The sequence below is a fragment of the Lissotriton helveticus genome, chromosome 9 (genome assembly GCF_964261635.1).
Source record: "Lissotriton helveticus chromosome 9, aLisHel1.1, whole genome shotgun sequence".
In the NCBI taxonomy this organism is placed as follows: domain Eukaryota; kingdom Metazoa; phylum Chordata; class Amphibia; order Caudata; family Salamandridae; genus Lissotriton; species Lissotriton helveticus.
In genome coordinates this window covers 923705327-923727226 of record NC_136070.1, presented here as the reverse complement: position 1 = coordinate 923727226, position 21900 = coordinate 923705327, and the positions used below count along the sequence as shown (strand labels likewise).

At 43.7% G+C, this 21900-nt stretch overlaps 1 protein-coding gene across 4 annotated transcripts in view; it reads left to right on the top strand.

Annotated features, from left to right (window-relative positions):
* The window catches only part of LOC144782007 (transmembrane protein 87A-like), a 416501-nt gene that overhangs the window by 67986 nt on the left and 326615 nt on the right, over nucleotides 1-21900 (top strand). For all 4 annotated transcript variants that reach the window (XM_078661114.1, XM_078661113.1, XM_078661112.1 and 1 more), the window contains exon 4: nucleotides 12692-12811. In XM_078661114.1, the coding sequence (XP_078517240.1) occupies nucleotides 12692-12811 (120 nt within the window). The remainder of the gene's footprint in view (nucleotides 1-12691; nucleotides 12812-21900) is intronic.

Here is a 21900-nt window from a genome sequence, read left to right as displayed (position 1 = left end):
ACCAAAGATATCGTTATTGCGAATGACACAAGAAGACTTAAATGGGCTGAATGCTTCGAAAAATTCCAATGTATCACAGAAATGGATGCACTGGTATTAAGTGCAACCACTGAGCTTCAGGGCTGCACATCAAATGATGATATTATGACCAGGGTGGTTCCAATTCATACAACCCTTTTTTATAAATCTTAGTAAATTTTTCATTAAGGAAAGAAAGTATCCACTCCGCAAAAGTAGAAAGAAGCCAGAATCCTGGTATGGCAAAAGCTGCAGAATCGCTTACAAATCTCTAGCACTAGCAGTGCGATCAATGGACAGGCACCTAATACGCGATGCTAGGCGTCATTATAAAATGACCCAGCAGGAAGCGAAATAAACCTGGGACAACAAATACTGGGAAGAGCTTTATGAAGCAAGTAAGTCTAGAAACATGACAGGCTTTTGGAATTTAGTGAAATGGGGCAAGGGGTGTCATAGGGCCCAGCCAGAAAACTCTGTCCCACCTGAATGTTGGGTATCACACTTTAAATTGCAGTTTGCACACCCCGTACAGGTATGTGCAGAAAGTCTGGATCACATTATAAACTATGCAGCTATTACTCCGTTAGTGTTTAGCCGTAGAAACATCGAACATGCTTTAAATTTAATTCCCAGAGGAAGAGCCCCGGGTCCGGACATGATTCCAGCAGATCTTTTTCTTCATAGCAAAGAGGTATGGTTGCCGTATTTAGAGCTGTTGGCTAATGCCATTTCCAGGGGCTCCCCAATACCAGAGGTCTGGAGGGGAGCGGAAATAATTCCTATTTTTAAAAAAGGGGACCGTGCCGACCCTGCAAATTATAGGCCAATCAGCCTAATTGCATGTATCCAGAAGGTGGTGGCCAGGCTCGTGCTCCTTAGGATTCAGCAATGGATAGACGACTCCGGGGTCATGTCCACGCTACAAGCAGGCTTTCGCCCATTTACGAGTACTGTGGATCAAGTTTTTTGATTCTCTACCATATATTGGAAAGGGGTAATCCTTGGAGGGGGCACTCTCTACGCTGCCTTTGTCGATTTGAAATCGGCTTTTGATCTCGTGCCGCGCACTAGGCTGTGGCGAGTGCTTCACGAGCAAGGTATGCCACATGAAATCCTTGCCTTCCTGATCAAATTTCACGAAAATAATTATGTTCAGGTTAGGTGGGGAGACCAGGGCCAGGTTACCGACAAGTTTGTAACGGAAAGAGGAGTCAGACAATGGTGCGTTTTGGCACCAACATTGTTTACGCTATACATAAATAGGGTTACCGAATATTACAGGGAGGTACATACAGAGGCACCGAAACAAAATGGCGTCCCAATACCCCTGCTAATGTTTGCGGACGACACCCTTCTAATCTCTAAAACGCAAGAAGGGCTTCAAAAAGCAATTGGTTGTTTTGATGCTTTTTGCAATGACCATAGACTAATTATCAATGTGTCTAAAACTAAATTTATGGCAATGCATAGACACAAGAAGGTGAGGGGCACAGTCTTTATGAACGGAGAGCTCTTAGAACAGACCGATTGCTTCAGCTATTTGGGTATTACATTGGGATCTCGGCTGGAGTGGAAGCCACACATGACTTATCTAACCACAAAACATGCACAACTGGCAGGCGTCCTTTTGAGAGAAGTAAGATCCTCAGTTACACAACCAATAGCCCCAGCCCTAAAAATATGAGACGAAAGTTAGGGCATCAATGTTATATGGGGCTGAATTGTGGGGGACTTCTGATGTTTCAGCGCTGACATATGCACAAAATAAATTTTTGCGGTGCCTAACAAGGCTTCCACCATCAACACCATTTATACCTTTGTAAATGGATCTGGGATGTCAGAAAATTCAGGACATAGCTAGCTTTAGATCAGTTGCATACTGGAGGAGGCTATGGTTTGTGCCTGAACTTTCTCACTATGCTCTAGCGATACTGGAAACCAGAAATATGGATACTGGGGGTAAAATACCATGGTTTAGACAGGTCAAGTTGCTATATAAAGCCTTAGGAATGTTGGAATTATGGGAAAATCCATCTGAAATTATCTTTCCCTCACGAAAGACCCTAAAAGAGATGTACTGGGCAATGATAGCTCAAAGGGAGTTTCAGAAACACATTGATCCATCATTAACTAGGACTTTTTTGGAACAAAAACATACTCCTGCCTACGAACGTTACTGGGACCTCCTTACTATCCCTGCCGATAGGAAACTTTTCCATCAATACAGGGTGGGAACTCTTCCTATCAATACATTTACAAGCAAATGGTCAACTAACAAAGATCAGTATTTGTGTCCTTTTTGTGTTGCCCAATCTGAAAGTTTAGCCCATGTTCTGTTTATATGCCCAGCATATAAAGCCCCCCGCCTTAAATGGATTAGACCAATTTGCATACAGAAAGGCATCCAAAGCGGCACTGAAGCGCTAAGGATTGTAAAAACAGACTGTACGGATAGCATGGTAATTGCACTTGCAAATTTTTTTAAATGGATGTGGTCAATACGCAGGGGTAAACTGAAATTATTATAGACTGCATTGTTTTAATCTGGCCCTAAAAACAAAAATGTCTGAATTATAAAATTGGTAATACATTTTTTAAATTTTTATATTCATAAATATTTATTATTTTAAATTGTTATGTTTGGGACACCCTGTACATGGTATCAATTGGATGGACTAACTAATGAATCTTCTTAGCTCAATATGAATAATGGATGTAATAAGTATGACATGTCTAGCTTCTTTTATTGCTTTTACTGTGTTGTCTTTTATGACTTGTAGTCGAAATAAAGACTTATTTGACTTGACTTAACTGCAGGGTACTGGCAAATTGGCATGGCACCAGGAGCCAAAGAGAAAACAGCATTCTCCACCCCTGATGAGCACTATCAGTTTACTGTGATGCCTTTTGGGTTAAAGAATGCCCCTGCCACCTTCCAGAGGTTGGTGAACCAAGCCCTGACTGGGTTGGAATCCTTCAGTGCAGCCTATCTTGATGATATTGCTGTCTTTAGCCCCACCTGGCAGGATCACCTGATCCACTTTGGGAAGGTTCTACAAGCCCTGCAATCTGCAGGACTGACTATCAAGGCATCCAAATGCCAGATAGGGCAGGGCACTGTGGTGTACTTGGGCCACCTTGTGGGTGGAGGCCAGGTCCAACCCTTACAGCCCAAGATCCAGAGCATCCTGGACTGGGCAGCTCCAACCACCCAGACCCAAGTCAGGGCATTCCTTGGCTTGACTGGGTACTACAGAAAGTTTATGAAGGGCTATGGGTCCATTGTGACTCCCCTCACAGAACTCACATCCAATAAAATGCCCAAGAAAGTGAACTGGACGGTTAGCTGCCAAAAGGCTTTTGACACCCTGAAAGAAGCAATGTGCTCAGCACCCATTCTAAAAGCACCAGACTACTTGAAGCAGTTTATAGTGCAGGCTGATGCCTCAGAGCTGGGAATAGGAGCGGTCCTCTCCCAGGTCAATGATGAAGGCCAAGGCCAACCTGTTTATTTTATAAGCAGGAGGCTACTCTCCAGAGAGCAGCGTTGGAGTGCCATTGAGAGGGAGGCCTTTGCTGTGGTTTGGTCCCTGAAGAAGTTGAGGCCCTACCTGTTTGGAACTCACTTACTGGTTCAAACTGACCACAGACCTCTCAGATGGCTAATGCAGATGAAAGGGGAAAATCCTAAACTACTGAGATGGTCCATCTCCCTACAGGGAATGGACTTTGAAGTGGAACACCGACCAGGGACTGCCCATGCCAATGCAGATTGACTTTCCAGGTTCTTCCACTTAGACAATGAAGACTCCCTAGGGAAAGGTTAGTCTCATCACCTTTCGTTTGGGGGGGGTTGTGTGAGAAAGTGCCATCTTTCTTGCATTGGTATGCCCCCACTTTTTACTGAACTGCTGATGTACTTTGACTGAGTGTGCCCTGGGTTCCTGCCAACCAGGTACCCAGGGCCTGTGTTCCTTCCCTAAAACTATGCTGAAGCAAAAGACCCAATTGGCATCTCTGGCCACCTGTCAGCCCCTAGTAAATGGTACCCAGGGCATGGTGACCAGGGAAGTCCCCTGAGGGCTGCAGCACCTATTGTGCCACCCTCAGGAGCCCTGTACTCTGGCCCCCACACACTGCCTTTGCAGGCTGAGTGCCTAAGTACAGAACTAAAACAAGAGTCAACATGGCACACATCTCTGTGTCAGGGATCGGGTCCCTTCTAGAACCCTTATCCACCTTTTGTGACCATTACTTGAAACCATTAGTACAGAACTCCAGTACCTACCTAAAAGATACCAAGAGCTTACTTAAATTACTGAACGATATCAGTCTACCTGAAAGCACAGTAATATTGGTAACAATGGACATAGAGAGTCTGTACACCAGTATCCCACAGGAAGACACACTACGGGTACTAGGGGAAGCACTAGACAAAGAGACTTGGGATTACACCACCCCCAAAGAATTCATCCTGAAATGTGCACGGATGGCACTCAAAGAAAACTACTTTGAGTACAAAGGCCAATTGTACTTACAATGCACAGGGACCTCGATGGGGAGTACCTTCGCTCCGAGCGTAGCGGGGTTGTATGTTTATGACTACGAAACAAAACATATCTTACCACCTACCAACCCCTATGCCTCCTCCATTGGATTATGGAGGAGGTATATTGATGATATCCTCCTACTATGGACAGGAACAGAAACCAGTCTTACACAGTTCCTGGAATGGGTCAATACTCTGGATCCTTTTTTAAAGTTCACTAGCAACTACAGTAGGGAATCGATCGTCTTTCTTGATGTGGTAATCAAAATAGAGGGCACTACTTTTACGACTCTGACTCATCACAAACCCACGGCAAAAAACAACCTCCTGGACTTTAGGAGTTTCCACCCAAGACCTCTAAGGGAAAACTTGCCCTATGGCCAATTCCTTCGACTAAGAAGAAATTGTAGTAAAATTATTGACTACAAGGAACAGGCCAAGGAACTAACAAACAAACTAACACAAAGAGGGTACCCTAAAGGAATATTGAAAAAAAGTCAAACCAGAGCACGAAACCAACCTCGAGAGGGATTACTAGAGGAAAATATAAGGACAACCACGGAAATACCATTGACTTGTGTAACCACCTATAGCACCCTCTCAGACTCAGTGAAAAAATCCATCAATAAAAATTGGAGGACTATCAGCAGCAATTTCAGCAACTGGGAAAAACCGCTTTTCTCTTTTAAAAAAGGCAGAAGCATCAAAGATGCCTTGGTGCATACAAGACCATTAACCATCCCCAGTGCAAACACAGCAATCAGGTCTGTCACTGACGCTTGGCACCTTCCCCCAATCACAGGCCATTTTCCATGTACAGACTGTAGTGTCTGTCACCTGACCACTCACTCAAAACAACTTAATTTGGAACCAGGTAAAGTGTGGACACAAAAATCCCACACTAACTGTAATTCAACAAACGTAATATACCTGATCACATGTCCCTGCGCGAAACGTTACGTAGGGATGACCACCAGGAAGGTCAAGACACGCATCGGGGAACATCGCAGCAACATTAGATGCAAAAAAATCACCACCAAACTCAGTGAGCACTTCCTGCAAACCAATCACACTCCAAATGATATGACTTGGACAGTGATCGAGCAGGTCAACTGTATGAAAAACAGAGAAAATATTCTATTCGAAAAAGAGCAACGCTGGGTCTATCGCCTCAGCACCCATATAAATGGGCTTAATGACCAGATTCCGTGGACCAGTGTCCTGAAACATTAAACTTCTACCTTTCCTCTTGAATGCAGATACCATGATCATACAAGTCAAGGGGTTTTTTCACATCCAGGGCATTTTGGGCTCACTGAAAACATCCTCATGTCCATTACCGTGTTACTCACTCTACTCAGACTTATGGGGTTTTTTCCTCCCCATTGGAAATTTGATAACTTGGTCTGGGCGTTGCGCATACCGCATCATCCATATCCCAGCCACATTGTGATTCATGCTTGTGTTCCACCAGAGCTTGAGTTCCAAGCCTCCCTGTCACCCCAGCCAATCCGAGCGCGACTTGGCTTTCGCTCCTCCCACCCTCCGATGTAAACAATACAAGGCGAAATCCGCCCCTTTTCCTACTCGAGGCTTGCATGTCCCACACAAGCCTCGCTTCCAAAATTACCCATGAGTCTATCGGACGCCCTCCACAACCAGGCGGGTCACGCCCTTCTCTAACTCGTGGCTTGCGTGTCACTGCAAGCCTCGTTTCTCTCGCGAGACCACGCGACTGACGCGAACCTCCTAATTGGCTCAGCGTCACTTGTGTTCCAAGCCTCTTGCCCAAACCAGGCGCCTGATTGGTCCACTCTCAGCCACCGCCCTACATACGCCTCGCTTGCCCACCGCAATGGATCCACGAGATCCAGCGAGGGTGAAGCTAGGTGCCGAGCGGGTGCCGAGCGTTGCGGGCGTAAGAGACCTTTCTGTGTAGACTCCACTCTAACCAGATAAGTTGAATGCTTGGAATTCTGCCAGTTCTAAAATCCTCCTCTGTGTGTATTTGTTTCCCTCTTTCCCTTAATTACAGGGTGTGCCATTGTCGCTCCCACCCCCCTCCTGTGTTCTATGGGGCGTGGATCTATTTCTTTACAAGTAAGGACATCTATCCTATACTCTGTACAGAATGATTGTGCGCTTGGGTAATATATATACCACGGCCAGCAGTGTCACGGCGCTTTGGCACCTGGACATTGTTCCTTCGCATTGTTTTCCTTCGGGGTCCAATCCCTGACACCCCACTATAGGTAACAAATTAATCCTTGTATTTCCTCACAAACAGACTTATAATGGTTTAGTCTGCTCTTTTGAGCCCCTGCTGCTATACCACATATATGCAGCAGCCTGCGCTGAACAGTTTGAATCAGCGTTAGTTGAGGCCCCTCCACCTCGGATTACGGCATGATTTCAACTGCGCAACCAAGGCATACCGGCCACGGCCCTTGATATGTATGCCAGCACGTGTCGAGCCACAAAGTCACCCTTTATGGCCACTGTACATATGCACAATCCAATGACTCGATATTTCTGTGTTTATGTTTGTGTTTGTTTGTCTGTCAATTTTTCTTACAGACTCCTAGGTTCCTCACAAAGAGGTAAAACCCCACTACTTACGAGTTTGTTTTTCTTTTTCTTTGTGCACCAATTTTACACATAGTGCTATTTTTAACTTTCACGACCATTGGCAAGGCGGGCCTTAGCGTGCCCCTCCTGTCATTGGCACACTCTCTTACCGGTCCTGATGAAAGCCCAGTAAATTTATACACATAAATGGGCAGAAACATGTTGACCTTCTTTACAGGGTAAACACCAGTATAAAGTAATTGGCTAGTTTCCCTTCACATATATTTTTAATATGTCAGGTTAACCAGTGAATAAAGTTTTTTGGTATAACCTCCGACATTTTTAATACTTTTCACACTTCATCTTCACAAGAACCAGCTCCGCAGTCTCCTGGCGTCGCAGCACACCGGGGAGGTACTCGATCTCTCCCGGTGGACCCGATGATGAAGCATGTCACCACTAGGGTGAGTGAGGGTTTCCTGAAAAAATAGTGTGTTTTTTCTTGGATTTTGGTCCTACCAACGGATCACTAACAACTGGCCTCAAACTTCACGTGCGACACCCGTCTCTCTCTGTATACACCTTACCTGTATTGGTCACTCTTCTTTTGATTACTTGTATATTGCTTGGGGACTAAGAGTGCCCTAAAAACCCTTTCTCTCTTTTTGTTGAGACACACATCTCTGTGTGCCATGTCCACAGGACCCACTACACTGGCATACTTCAGTCACACCTCTAGTTGGGTGCCCTATGACCGAGGTGAGGGCACAGGTGCATGAGCCCTGTGCCCCTACAGTACCCAGGGCCATTCCTGGACACTGTAAGTGCAGTGATGCCATTAAGAGTATATGGTGCTGGGAGGTTGTCATCACGACTCCACAGCACCATAATGGCTTCACTGAAGACTGACAAGTTTGGTACCAAACTTCTCAGCACATTAAATCCGCACTGATGCCAGTGTGGGATTTAATGTACGATGCACCAGAGGGCATCTTAGAGATGCCCTCCAAAACCCGAACCTACAATCCACGTCTGGGCTTAGTGGCTCCAGAGGCTGCCACACAGCAGACATGTTGCTGGACCCCTGGGTGGAGAGCCCCCGCTCTCCTGGGCCTGCAACAATGCACATCCTGGGAGAGGTGCTATGTCTCCTCCCCCAGGATGGACAGGGGGAAGCTTCAAAGGCATGCCGCCTCTGAGAGCTTCTCCAGACCATTTGCTGTACCCAGCAACTGCCCCCCACCAGTTCTGCCCCCACTTTGGCGGGAAGACTGGCGGGAAAAACTACATCAGGAAGGGGGGTGGGCCAACCTTTGCCAACTCCACCCCTCAGGTGGAGGAGGCGAGGTGAAGCACGACCCCGGGCTCCGGCCATCTTGTAGATGGGGAGCCCTGCCCAATCCCAGCTAGGCTCCTGCCCCCCTCCTACAGGAGAGGAGCATGCTAGGGAGTGTACTCACCCCAGGACAGGGACCCATTGGTCCCTGCCCTTGCCCTACCTGTAATGCCCCTAAATTTAGTGTTTAGGGGCTCCCTGAACCTTCCTTCCTTAGATCCCGATACCAAAAAGAAGAAAGAAGACCAAGGAGAAGGAGACCCGCCGTGCAGCTGCTAACAGGACAACAACAACTGACTTGGCCCCAGCCCTACCGGCCTGTTGATCCTGGAACCTGCTCCTGCGTAAACCCGGCGACCCCCACGGACAGCAACCTTGGGACACCCAGAGGACCTGCCTGCCCTGACCCTCTTGAAGATTGGGACTCTCATCAGCAGAGGCTCTGCTGCAACAACCCACCTGGTGCCCACCAGGAAGCTCCGGACCAGCCCACTATGCACCAGCCGAGCCTGGGACGGGCCAACCCGAACCAAGACCACGAGGACGTCCCCCCGGCGACTGGGACCAGAGGTCCAGTGCCCAAAGACCCTCCACGATGAACCAGCCGACTCCTGCAGACTCGGAACCAGGGGCCACCACAACCGAGACTAGCCAAGTGTAAGCTTTTTCGACACCCAAAGACACCCCTGCACCCGGTGCCCTACAACCCCCTGTGCCTCCTTGTGCGGTACCTACCTGTGCTCCAAGATCCCAACTTACCTCTCGAAGTGCTGGTCGCCCCTGGAGAGTCTCCATCCCCAAGCCTGCAGCCTTTGTTCCCTTTTCAAGATTCTCATTGGATAACATTGAGCGCCCGACGGCTCAAAAGCACCCTGCACCCAGCCGCCCGAGAGCCGCTGGCTGTGACCCCTTTGTCCTATCCTACTTCCCCCCTTGCCCTGAGCAAGTGACCCGGAGCCCAGCTCCCAGAACCGAAGGCCCCCTTTCCCTCATTGGATATTATTGGGCCTACCTACCTCTGCACCCGGTCGCCCCTGTGCCGCTGAGATTGAACTAACTGTACTTACCTGACCCTGGGGGGCCCCTGAGTCTATGCCCAGAACCTTAACTTCACCTACCAAGTACTCACCTAGAAACCGGCAATTAACTTACCTGCCATTGGATAACATTGACTCCTTTTGACTCGAAAATATTCTAAGTGTGAAGTTTTGAAAACTGGAAATATTCACATAAAATCAGCCAAAGTCCGAATTCCGAAGTACTCACCTGTGAACAGGGGAGAAGCCAGTACTGTACCCTTTCAGCCCACTACTGAACCGCAAAGTAATCCCTAGCGGGTTTACTAGTAATCTGTATTTTCTCCATAGGAACCCATTGTATGCTTTTCTATGAAATTTCTTCTGTCTACTTTTGAAAACTGAAAATATTCCTTACAAATCGTACGAAATACTGAAACGCAATTACCTACCTGTTTTGAGTTAAGTCCCTAGTGCTGGCCCTAGGAGACCAGTCCTGGGTTACAAAAGTAACACAATTGTGCTTTTCCTGCAACCTGAATTTTCTCCCATTGAATAACATTGTCAGATTTACATTGAAAAGTTTCTAAGTGTGAATTTTTAAAACCGCTTTATATTTATGAAAATTCACTACAGTAACTAAAACGTTTTTTCTATCCTGGTTTCAGCTTAGACCCCAGGAGTGAATCTCCGATCTAGTCCTGGAACTACTAAAGTAATCCATAAAGTAATCAACTGTACTTATATGTAGAAAACCCATTGAGCTCAATGCTAGAGTGTGTTTTAGGGTTGTGTTACTTACCACCTTTACTGTAATCATTGTGTGCACGAACTTTATTGCTCCCTTGCAAAGTAATTACATGAGAGTACTCATACCAGAAAAGTATATTTTTATAACTGTTGGTTCTAAAAATAAAACAACTATATCTGTGGATATAAAAACAATTGACCTTGAGTTCAGTCCTTGAGTGTGTGAAACCTTTTGCTGACTGAGTGTGTGCAACAAATGCTTTACACTGTCCTCTGGTACTGCCTTACTGATCGACCAAGCTACCACTTTGGAGAGTAAGGTCAGTTCTGACTTTAACCTCTGTTATACCTCTGGGGTTGGTGGACTCTATACACACTGTACTTCATTCGAGTCCAGTATATATAGAGCCACTTTCTCACAAAAACAATTCGGCTTTTGGCCAATACAAGTCCCAGTAGGGTAAATTTATGTTGCATTTGATTCCTCGATTTGGGTACCGGAAGAACCTTGGCCGTTGTCTCGACATGATTGTTGCTTCCCACAGCGTCTCTAGGACTCTCGACCAGTAAACGTGAAGTCTGGTACAATCCCATGTCATATGCGCAAATGTTGCGGGCTCAACGCCAGAACCGGGGCATATTGGTAACTGTATGCCGAATTAAAATGTGCCAACTGGTGGGGGGTCAGGTATGTACGATGCAAGTATTGGAATTGCGTGAGTTTAAAGAGAGCATTGAGAGCTACCTCCAGAACCTCTGCAAATGCCTGTTTCCTTTCCCCCTCAGTAACCGGTAACGGTAGCTCCGTTGACCACCTGTCCTGGATCTGGGAAATGTTAACTCCACGGTCCGCCTTCAAAGCCCTGTATAGGTGGGCGATCAGACCCCCTGAAGGAGCCTGGGTTGAGGATCGCCAACAGAGTACTAGATTCTTCAGGAAGCACACTAGTAGTTGGTTGGTTTTCAGGGGGCACCTCTAAGGTGCCCTCTGGGTGCATGTATTAATAAATCCATCACAGGACCCAGTGTGGGCTCATTAATATGAGGGGTTTGATGCCAAACATCATGTTTTTAATTGAAGGCATTATGTAGCTGGGGAACTCCTTATGACCAGTGCCCAGTACATAAACCTAAGATGGCTTCCCTACTCACTTGCAATTTCCAGTAATAGAAGTCTCTGGGGCTCAAAGTTCTGCTGTCAGGGTGACTTGCATATAATAGATACAGTGCCTTTGGCATGACACACAGGAGTGTGTCATGTCATGTTTTCACTCATGTTTTGCACCGTGTCTCGCAGCCTGCAATGGCAGTCTGTGTATAATTTCTATCTGCATCCCTTAGGGTGGCATAAGGTATGCTGTAGCCTTTAGGGACCCTCATTGGTAACCATGCCATAGGTACTTAGGGTACCATACAGGGATGCTAAAGTCCTTTGCCAATAGCACATTTAGACAAAACCTTGTTTTAGGGAAGGAACACTGGCACTGATGTCTGGTAAGCAGAGCTCAGTGCACTCTGAGTCGAAAATCAGAATTTTGTAGTTAAAAGGGGGCAAACAGTGGGGGGACAATTGCAACAAAAGCCCAGTTTCCTACAAAGCCCCACCCACCTCAAACCTATTCTACCTGCTTGTATGGCAAACAGTCACTCAAACGTATCTACATCTCACTTTGCCTGATAAATGTCCTACATGATTCATTTCATATGGACCACTCCCACCTCCCTTCTTCAAGCTCCTTTGCCTATCACCTAACATATCCCCACCTCCTTCACTCACCTTGGACTTAATTCAATTGGAGAATTTTGATATATTTTAAATTATAGAAATAGATAAAATAACCAGGATAATTTGATGCAATGGTTTGAATTTAGATTGGTGGGAATGCATTGTTTACGCTTGAAGATGTGCATTTTCACATGGGGAGAGACAGATGACCGCTGTTTTAATCAATTACTGACCTTGGTTAGGATAAGATTCAAGAAGCACGCATATTTAAAGGAATATATCTCATTGAACTGATTTAAGGTAGTCTTAGCTATACAGGTGGGGCTGCATATTCTGAGATTGGAAATGTAAAGAATAAATCAAAACTTGCTTTGAAGTGTGCAAAAGTGTCATGCCCCTTCTGGGATAGCGAGGTGTTCAGTTGGTTAGGAAGAGAATGACGCGAGTGGAGGAATACTGCTTGTACTGTCATGCAGCATTTCCGAATTGCTGTGGAGCAATAGGGCATGAGTTAAAAATGTCTAAACAGTGCTAGCAATTGTTTTTGATCATTTAGGCCATGTATTTGTCTCCCTTAGTTTTCAAGTATTCCAACAGTCCTTTACATAGGGACTGTGATGTAAGAACTACTGTTTGAATGGGATTTACATAATTGCCTGTCTCAGAGCCACCAACTTTACATTGAATTAGTGTACGAGCACTCTCTGTTTTTTCTTCTTTTACAGAAAACGCATGCTGATATGTACCTGACGTATTACGATAAGGTGATGGAAAATGAGGATTCAGGCCAATTCATCCTTCAAGAGGGGAAAATTGAGTGCTCTAAACATATGACTGCTAGTCCGGTAAGAATACTTATAGCTTCAGTGTGTAGCACTGTTCCTGTATACTTTGAAAAGCTCTGAATAGGTCATGACATATTTTTGTAATTATCTGAGAGGGGCATACATTCTTAAAACAATGTAAAATTATACAATTGCAAACACAAGAAACGATAAGAATCTGGGTTCACAAATATACTGAATATAGCCTGAAATGTCTGTCCTGTCCCTTATCTTGGAGCTGGTTGTATTTATTTCCTCCCAATATGCTGATTGATAGTTTCACCTCACGTGATAGTTATCTTTTCGTAACTTTGCTACCGTTTTTTAGTGCATTGAAATTATAAATGTCCCTGATTGGTTGAGAAGTGCTCTTCCATTCTTGTACTGTCTACATGTGGCCAATTAAGAATGCCAGGAAAGCAAAAATGCACTAAATCCCATCATTAGTAACATGCTATCAGTTGAGTCAGTATGGCCCTTAGTGGCAGAGATCTTATTGAACGCCTTCTTCCATAACGATTGTATGGAAGGTTATGTTGCAAAGATATGCCCTCGATCAGCTGTTTGTGATTGATATCGAGGGAAGCGACAACCCTACCCTGTGCCCCATCCCCAGTTTGACTGGGGTTATATAAAAATCTAAAATATTTTTAAAGTGGTGGATTCCATACGTAGTTGTTTGGGGCCACATGTGCGAAGCTTTTTTGAGGACGCAAGCAGCCCAATTTGGAGATTCGGTCCGTTTACAACGTCACAAATGGTTTTCTTTATATACAAACAGCAAATATTGATTCAATAACACGTTACTGAATCAAAATTTGTGTTTGCTTCCAAATACCCATTAGGTTTTTGGAAGGTTTGTCCCTTCCAAATACTGAATTGGAATGCAGTGTATTAATATTTTGTGACCAAATTCAGGTTGCAAAACATTAATCTTTTACCAGCTACAAATTTGTATTAGTAACCCATTCGCAATTTCCTTTGTGAATGGAAAACAAACGTTTGCTTAAGATAAGTCAGTGTGCCATGAGACCAGTGTGTCATCTTAAAAAAACAAAATAAGAAGAAAAAAACTTTTTTTTTTATAAATGCGGTCCTGTTTCCTTTCAGGGAAACTGTCTGCATTTAAAAATAATAAAAATAAGAATAATTGCTTTATTAAAAAGCAGTCACAGGCCTGGTGATGTGCTAACCCAAGCAGGCCACCATCCCTGTGATGGTGTCAATCCCTAATGGATTGCAAATTGCAACCTACCTCATTAATATTCATGAGGTAGGTCAATTTGTGACTCACTAGGAATTGCTGTTTCAAACTTGTAAGCTTTCTTACATTAGGAATTTCAATTTCCTAATTGCGATTCAGGAAGAATCCCAATTGGGAAGTCGCAATCCCTAAATTTTGTACCTCAGGCTCTTTGTTTGCTGCAATGCTCATGTGATTAGAATCGGGTGATCAAGTGAGCTTTAAATGAGCTAGTGGGAAGAAGCCTTGAACGTCCCAAACTTATAAACATTCATAAAAAAGTTAGCAGGTTGCAAAGTACCCATTGCGAAGCTGGGTTAGTGTAAGGGACATTCACAAACAAAGCTCACATGAGCTCAGCTTTTTGTGAAGTTGCTTAGTGTATGGGCTAGAAGTCTTGAATTTGTACCAGGTGGTTCAAGCCTTCTGAATGTATTGTATTGTAATTGCATTTACATAGCGCTTACTTCCCCTGATGAGGCGACAACGCGCTTTTTCGATGAGTAGCACGCTACTCCGGGACCCATAGAGGATTAGTGTTGAATTAGTATAGTGAAACATGCAAATATATTTTAAGTGGTGGATAGTTTAGTCAGTTACTTCGATTTGGAATGATAGCCGAAGGATAGAGGAGGAAAAAAGGTTTGTATTTATAGAACGCTTGTTACCCCTGATGGGGTGTTGAAGCACGCTAATCCGGAAGCCCATAAAGGATTAGTGGTGAATTAATATGGTGAAATATGAAAGTAATTTCAGTGGTGGATATTAGTCAGTTATTTAGAGTTAGAAGGATAGCGGAGGGATAAAGGGGGAAGAAAGGTTTGCATTCATATAGCACTTGTTACCCCTGATGGATGTTGAAGCGCTTTTCTGGCGAGTAGCACACCACTCTGGAACCCATAAAGGATTAGTGTTGAAAATTAGTATAGTAAAATATGAAGTAATTTGAGTAGTGGATATGTTATTCAGTTATTTGGGTAGAGACAGGTAGGTGGCGGGATAGAAGAGATAAAGAGGTTTGCATTTATAAAGCGCTTGCTACCCCTGATGGGGTTTTGAAGCGCAAGTAGCACGCTACTCTGGAACCCATAAGGATTAGTGTTGAATTAGTATGGTGAAACATGAAAGTAATTTTAGTGGTGGATATGTTAGTCAGTTATTTGGATTGAGAAAGGTTGGGGAGGGGTAGCAAAGGTAAAAGGTTTGCATTTATATAGTGTTTGTAGCCCTGATGGGGTGTTGAGACGCTTTATTGGCGAGTAGCAAGCTACTCTGGAACTCATAAAGGATTACTGGTGAATTAGTATATTTGAATATGGAATTTGAGACGTGAACATGTTAGTCAGTTAATTTTGATTGAAAAGAATAGTTGAGGGATAAAAGAGTGAAGGATTATTTTTTTTTCTTTATTTTTCTTTTTAGGTCTTAGCAGTAGGAGGAGGCTTTGAGATGAGTAAAAAGGAGCTTTGGAGGGGAGGAGCCAGAGGGAAGTGTTTAGAAAGGTTTGTTTTAGGGGATCTGTATAGTAAAACAGGTGTCAGATGATACAAGGAGGGGTAGAGTAGGAGAGATTCTATATAGTTTTTTTTTGCGGGTATCATAGTAGTGTTATGGGGTTTGGGATAAATGAGAGAGTGGATGTAGAGGATATATTTATAGATGTATAGGATGAGAGATAGGGTAGTGCATTGGAAAGAGTAGTAGAAAGAAGTTTGAGATGAGTCAGAAGGTTGGGCTAGAAGATATATTGAGGGAAGTATAGGCTGAGAAATAGGGCAGTGCATTGGAAATGCTAAATTAGAAGAAAGTGATAAATGTGTAGATCCATAAGTACATTGAAAGTATATAGATACATAAATGAGGTAAGTATATGTAGATTGAAGATATTGATAGAGGCACAGGATGAGAAATAGGGTAGTGCATTGGATATGCTTTTTCAGGAGAAAAGTAACAGACAATCCAATCCAAGTACATAGAAGGTACAAAGATGCACAATGGAAGTATGTACATGTAGACCATAGATGATTTTTATTTATTTATTCATTAATATTAAAAAAAATATATATTTTTTTTGTTTCCCTCTCAACAATATAATTATTGTACATGTTTATACAAAGCAATACACAAAGATAGGTACATATCTATAGTGAAAACAAATGCTTATATACAGAGGGATATGCTGTAAATTTGTGTTTGCGTATGGTGCTTCTGTGGGGAAGAGCCAATTTTTGAGTAGTTTTCTGAAGATAAGGTGGTTGTCGGTGGACCTTATGTTGGTGGGTAAAGAGAGTTCCATAGTTTGGCTGCTTGAACAGAGAAGGATGTGCCACCCATGGTTTTCTTCTTGTATCTTGGGATTTTGAGGCGAGATGCTCCTTTAGAGCGGAGGTGCCTTTGTTTAATGTGTTTGGTGATTTTTTTCCTGATGAAGAGCGGTCCCATTCCATGTATTGCTTTGTGTGTGATACAAAGCAGCTTGAACGTGGATCTTCTGGCAACCCGTAACCATTGCAGGGCTTTCAAGGCAGGGGAGATGTGGTCTCGCGGTTTGATGTGCAGGAGTAGTCTGGCAGCCGAGTTCTGAATCCGTTGTAGTCTTTTCATGGTCGTTAAAAGTGATCCTTGGTAGAGGCTATTGGCGTAATCGAGTTTGGACAGAACAAGGGAGATGGTAGCTTGGATCTTGTGTGGAAATCCCAAATGAGGGAAAATTCATCGCAGCGTTTTTATAGTGACAAAGCTTGATCTTGCTAGTTTGTCCACTTGGGCATTCATCAACAGCTTGGAGTCCATGGTCATTCCGAGGTTGCTTACTTCCTTCGATACTTTAGGTGGTGATCCCAGTTCATTAGGCCATGCTTCAAGCGGGTTGTAATGTTTCTAGTCGCCACACCTGAGTATTTCAGTTTATGAAGCATTCAATTTGAGATGGCTTCAAGTCATCCACTGATCCACGGCTCTGAGACAGCTGAAAATTTGTGATTTTCCAATGTCTTTGGGGCATTACAGTTGCAGGAGTATTTGAGTGTCATCTGCATAGTTATAGCACGTGAGTTGACATTTTTTTGTTCAATACTGGTAATGACTTCATGTAGATGTTGAAAAGCATGGGCGAGATGATGGAAGCTTGAGGGACCCCTGCTTTTGTGGAGTACGGTTTGGATGAGAAAGGTGGGGTATGGATGACATTAGTTCTGTTACGAAGGTAGGACGCGATCCAGTCTAGAGCAGTTCCCTCTATGCCGGCTTCATAGAGTCTTTGTTTCAGAGTGTCATGGTCAACCATGTCAAAGGCAGCTGAGAGGTCCAAGAGGAGTAGCGCAGCAACCCCATTGCGGTCAACTGTGTTCTTGAATGTGAAGTAGCAGTTGATATGTGGACGCTGGAGCACTAAAATGACTAATGGTTTTTAGGATTAGTAGTTTAATTTTTGTAAAATAACCAATTGGAATTGATTGTGATGGCCTGGTTCAGTTTCAACTTTGTACAGCAACGCTTTCACTATTTTTAAAACTATCCAACTAATTCCCTCCCCACCCCCCCTTCCTCCGCAATGGTCTCCCAGAGGATCTCAATATGGCATTAACTAGATTGTAGTTTTTTCAGTTGCTTTATGGAAGAGCAGGCACATTATTGGCTACTTGCGCCCACTATATCACACTGACCAAATAAATGCATGCACTGTTTTTGTGCCACTCCAGTATTGACCTTAATAAATCAATGTATTACAATGTCTCGTTCATACTTAACAGTTTCTTAAATTACTTTTTCTGTTCTTGATCATGCTTCTCAATCCTTAGTTACTGCACTGCATTTTGAATCGCTATAGATGTGCCAGAAACAGAAACTGCCTATCACATCATCTTATGACAGAAAATGTGGTGTTTGTCCTCCACTGTTCGTTCGACACACTTGCTCACCCTCTGTTTTTTATGTATGTGTATGTTTACTTTGACACTGTTGCTGATTTAAACAGTACAAATGAAAATAGTTTAAATTGCTGCAACTCTCTTTCTGTTAAACCAAAGAACCTTGTAGATTCAAGAGCCATTAAATACTGAAACGTCTCGAGTTGGTGACTAATTGAAGCCTTTGCAGATACCTTGTATTTTCAGTGACAGACTGGTATTTCTAGGTTGGTTACTCAGTAACATAGAAGGAAGTATTTTTTTTTCACAATCCTGGATCTGGCATACACGATTGATTGTCTCTCCTGTAATGTTTACCGTAAATCAAGATGTTTGAGATTACCAGTTGGCTGCTTCAATATTTTGTCCAGTTGCTCCTATTTTGAAGTGCTGTAACAAATCAAAATCAATATGCCCCTGCACCTCTTTTTTGGCATTTATTTTGTAGACTCCTGCCCTTTATGTAGTACTTGTCAGAACACAGTAGGAGAGTATGCTTTTGTGTGTAGATATATCTGTATCTATCTATTTAGCTATCCATCTATATATCTATATATATATTTAATTATTTTATTTTACTTAGACTGTCAAGCCATAAACGTTTAACAATCCAACTAGAATCCCATAAAACAATGTAAAAAATTCCTCGACTTACCAAACATCAAAAATATTAAAATTAACAATAAAACATGAATCTAGTATCATCTCAACTCCGTGCTGGAAAATACGAGAATTACAATCGGTTAAAACAATCATACATGTACATTAAATTAATTCATACCTAGGACATAGATCAATCATTTTAACCAATCTTGGCAGATTAATTGAAGAAATAGACATACAGTTCCAATATCATTTACTTAAAAGCATCCAGATATTAATATATTGACACATTAGCTAGTGTAATCAATCCTAGCTTTGGGTTAATTAGGACCTTGTTGCTTTGATTCCATGCATGATAAAGAAACTTTGAGACTGCAAAACCAAATTGTTCCCTTGGGTCACTTCTAAAAATCCTTAAAGACTCCCAATAGTGCAACGTCCCCATAAGTCTACAGAGAGCAATTATCCATTTCTTACGTGCTGTCATGTAGAGGAGGCAGAAAAACAGTAAAATGTGCTTCCACCTCTACAATCTGGGAACAGCTTGGGCAATATTTAAAATTGGGAGGTGTGTTAGCCCACTTTGAAGTGTTAACTCTCAACGGGAAAAGGCCACATCTAAATTGGACATATTCTGTCCATATAATGCTCTAACCTCGGAAAATATTTGTGATTTAAAAACAGTCCAGCTGTGCTCCCTTCCAGCTGGTCTCTCCAGGTCTGTTGCCTCACTTCCTCCCAATACATTTGTTTCACTTTCTGAGCATCTGCTTTAGTTATCTCTTCTGGAGAACTCCATATTTCCCACAAACCTATGCTGACTGAAAGTTTACTGATTAACTTCAACCAGGGGGTACACACTTCTTTATCAAGGGCTATCAACTCCTTTAGTGATTCCCTGTAACGAGCCAGCTTTCCAGTGTACCAGAGCTAAGGTTTGAGCAGGGTAATCAAATGTACATGATTTAATCCCAGATCTAACAGGGTTCAGACGATTATAACCATATGCTGGGGGTTAGTTGAACTGAGCCAATCAAAACATTATAGCCAAATCAGTCCACTATAAGTGTACTTTGTGCATGTTGCTAGTTTGTAGAGGGGACCTTTTAAAAGTATTTTTAACACTGTTAGCTAGGCTTTTACCTTTCTATTGTGATCTCTTCATTTCTCGCAGGCCGCTCTCCGGTCCACCACGGCCCTTCCTTGGGCCGATTGGGTGGAGAGAGTCGGGCTTGGTGGAAGCTGGCTGGGTTGTCGGCGGCCGCCGTCTTGAGCGCTTGACGTTCTAGCCGTCCCCCACCACTCGAGTTTCTGGACTCTGGCATAGCTATTTCAGCCAGGGCCTGACGTGGACGCGCAGCCGGCATGCCAAATTCAAGCCCGCCCGCGCCTGAATGCCAACAGCCGCCAGAGAGGCTGCGTCTTTCAATCTCTGCCGGTAAGACATGCCACTCTTAGTCTACTGTAGAGCTGAGCTCCTAGAGAAAAAAAGTCTCCCCACTAGTACAACATGCAAGGAGAAGCTATCCTTAGGTTGTGGGAAGGGACCCTGGGTAGGTGAGAGTGGCAATCGTACCCTTTTACTACCCCTTCAACAAGCATGCACATGATTCCGGGCCCCTCGCATTCCTGTCCCATGCCAAAACCTTCACGGGTCAAACATAAGAGCCTTCTAGTGAACCAGAGAATTGAGAATGTACAGCTATCTCAGGATTTTTGGGCCTCTATCTTAATAGTCGCACCATCCCTAGGCATGTGGCAGAGCTCTGGGATCTACTAGAGACAACTAAACCTGACATTTGCTTTATTACAGAAACCTGGCTGCATATGTATGCCTCCCCTTCACCTGCGATTGCATTTTTCGGTAGCCTATATAGTCACAAAACTTGATAGTCGGCAAAAAAAGGAGGAGGAATAGCTATTGCTGCCCGCACCCCCCTAAAAATCAAACTTTTGGACTAAATATCCAATCCCAGATTAGAGATGATGATATTCAGATTTGAGACAGTCCCAAAGATAAATTGGACAGGCGTGCTGGTCTATCACCCACCGGGCAACAAAAAAGATTTTAGCTCATGGAATGGCTGGCCCCCCATGTCCTACAAGCAGATCATTTTTTTATTACTAGGAGATCTTAACCACATTTTAGATACCCAGTCAGATCCAGATTCTAACCACCTGTTGGCTGCTATGGAATCTCTTTGTCTCTACCAAAAAGTATTTAGTCCTACACATATAGCAGGGCATACACTTGATGCCATTTTTACCATCACCCTCTACATATCAGTTGATCCTCCTATGGCCCTGACATGGACGGACCATCTAGCCTTAACGTTTGCTCTTAACATTGCTAAACATAGCAGAACACTTTCTATTGCGCTGAAACTCTCATGACCATGGAGGAAAGTGGCGCCATCCACTTTCATCCCCGTATTCAAACCACTAGGTATTAATGATTTTGTGGATTGTCGGCCTGCACTAATGGCATTGAAGAACTCACTTTCTAATGCATTTGACATCATTGCTCCCATGAAATTATGTAAACCCAGACTAAAAGTCATGCAGCTCCTGGGTAACTGAAACCCTGAAAATGGAAAGATTATTTTGCACAAAGTGGGAAAGAAAATGGAGAAAATATGATTTATAACTAATTTCAGAACAAGGATACAGGGTTACCCTCTGATACCATGGTAGCTGAGTCGGAGCACAATTGTCCTACACTATACCTTTTCAATTCAGTTACTTCCGACCAAGTGCAGGCCTGGCTAAATAAGATCAAAGTAGGTTCCCCTTTGGAGCTGGCCCGCCACAAGTCATTACCTCCCTGGCCTCAGTCCTAATTGCCCCTATCACAGATATCTGTAACCTCTCCCTAAAGACTGCCACCCATCCACAGAAATGGAAGACAGCACGAATTAGACCTATTCTTAAAAAACCCTCCACTGATCCTATGGATATGCGGAACTACAGAACTCAGTCGGTTTCCGGGCTTCTCATAGCACGGAATCAGCTCTGATCGAAGTCACTGAGTCCATCAAGCTAGCCCTAGGCAAAGGGACTCCAGCTATGTTGATGCTCCTAGACCTATCAGCAGCGTTTGATACCATCTTCTGTCAGATCTTAGTGCAAAGATTGAGGGAGTGTCTGCGGAAATGCCCTAAAATGGTTGGAAAATTTCCTATCAGAAAGAACACATGTAGAGTAGGTTGACTCTTTCACCTCAAAGTCTATAACCGTAGACAAAGGGGTACCACCGGGTTAGATTCTTAGTCCCACCCTTTTTAACATTTTTGTATCCTCCCTGACTAGGCTTATTAGATCATGTGGTTTTGATACCATCTCTTATGCGGATGACA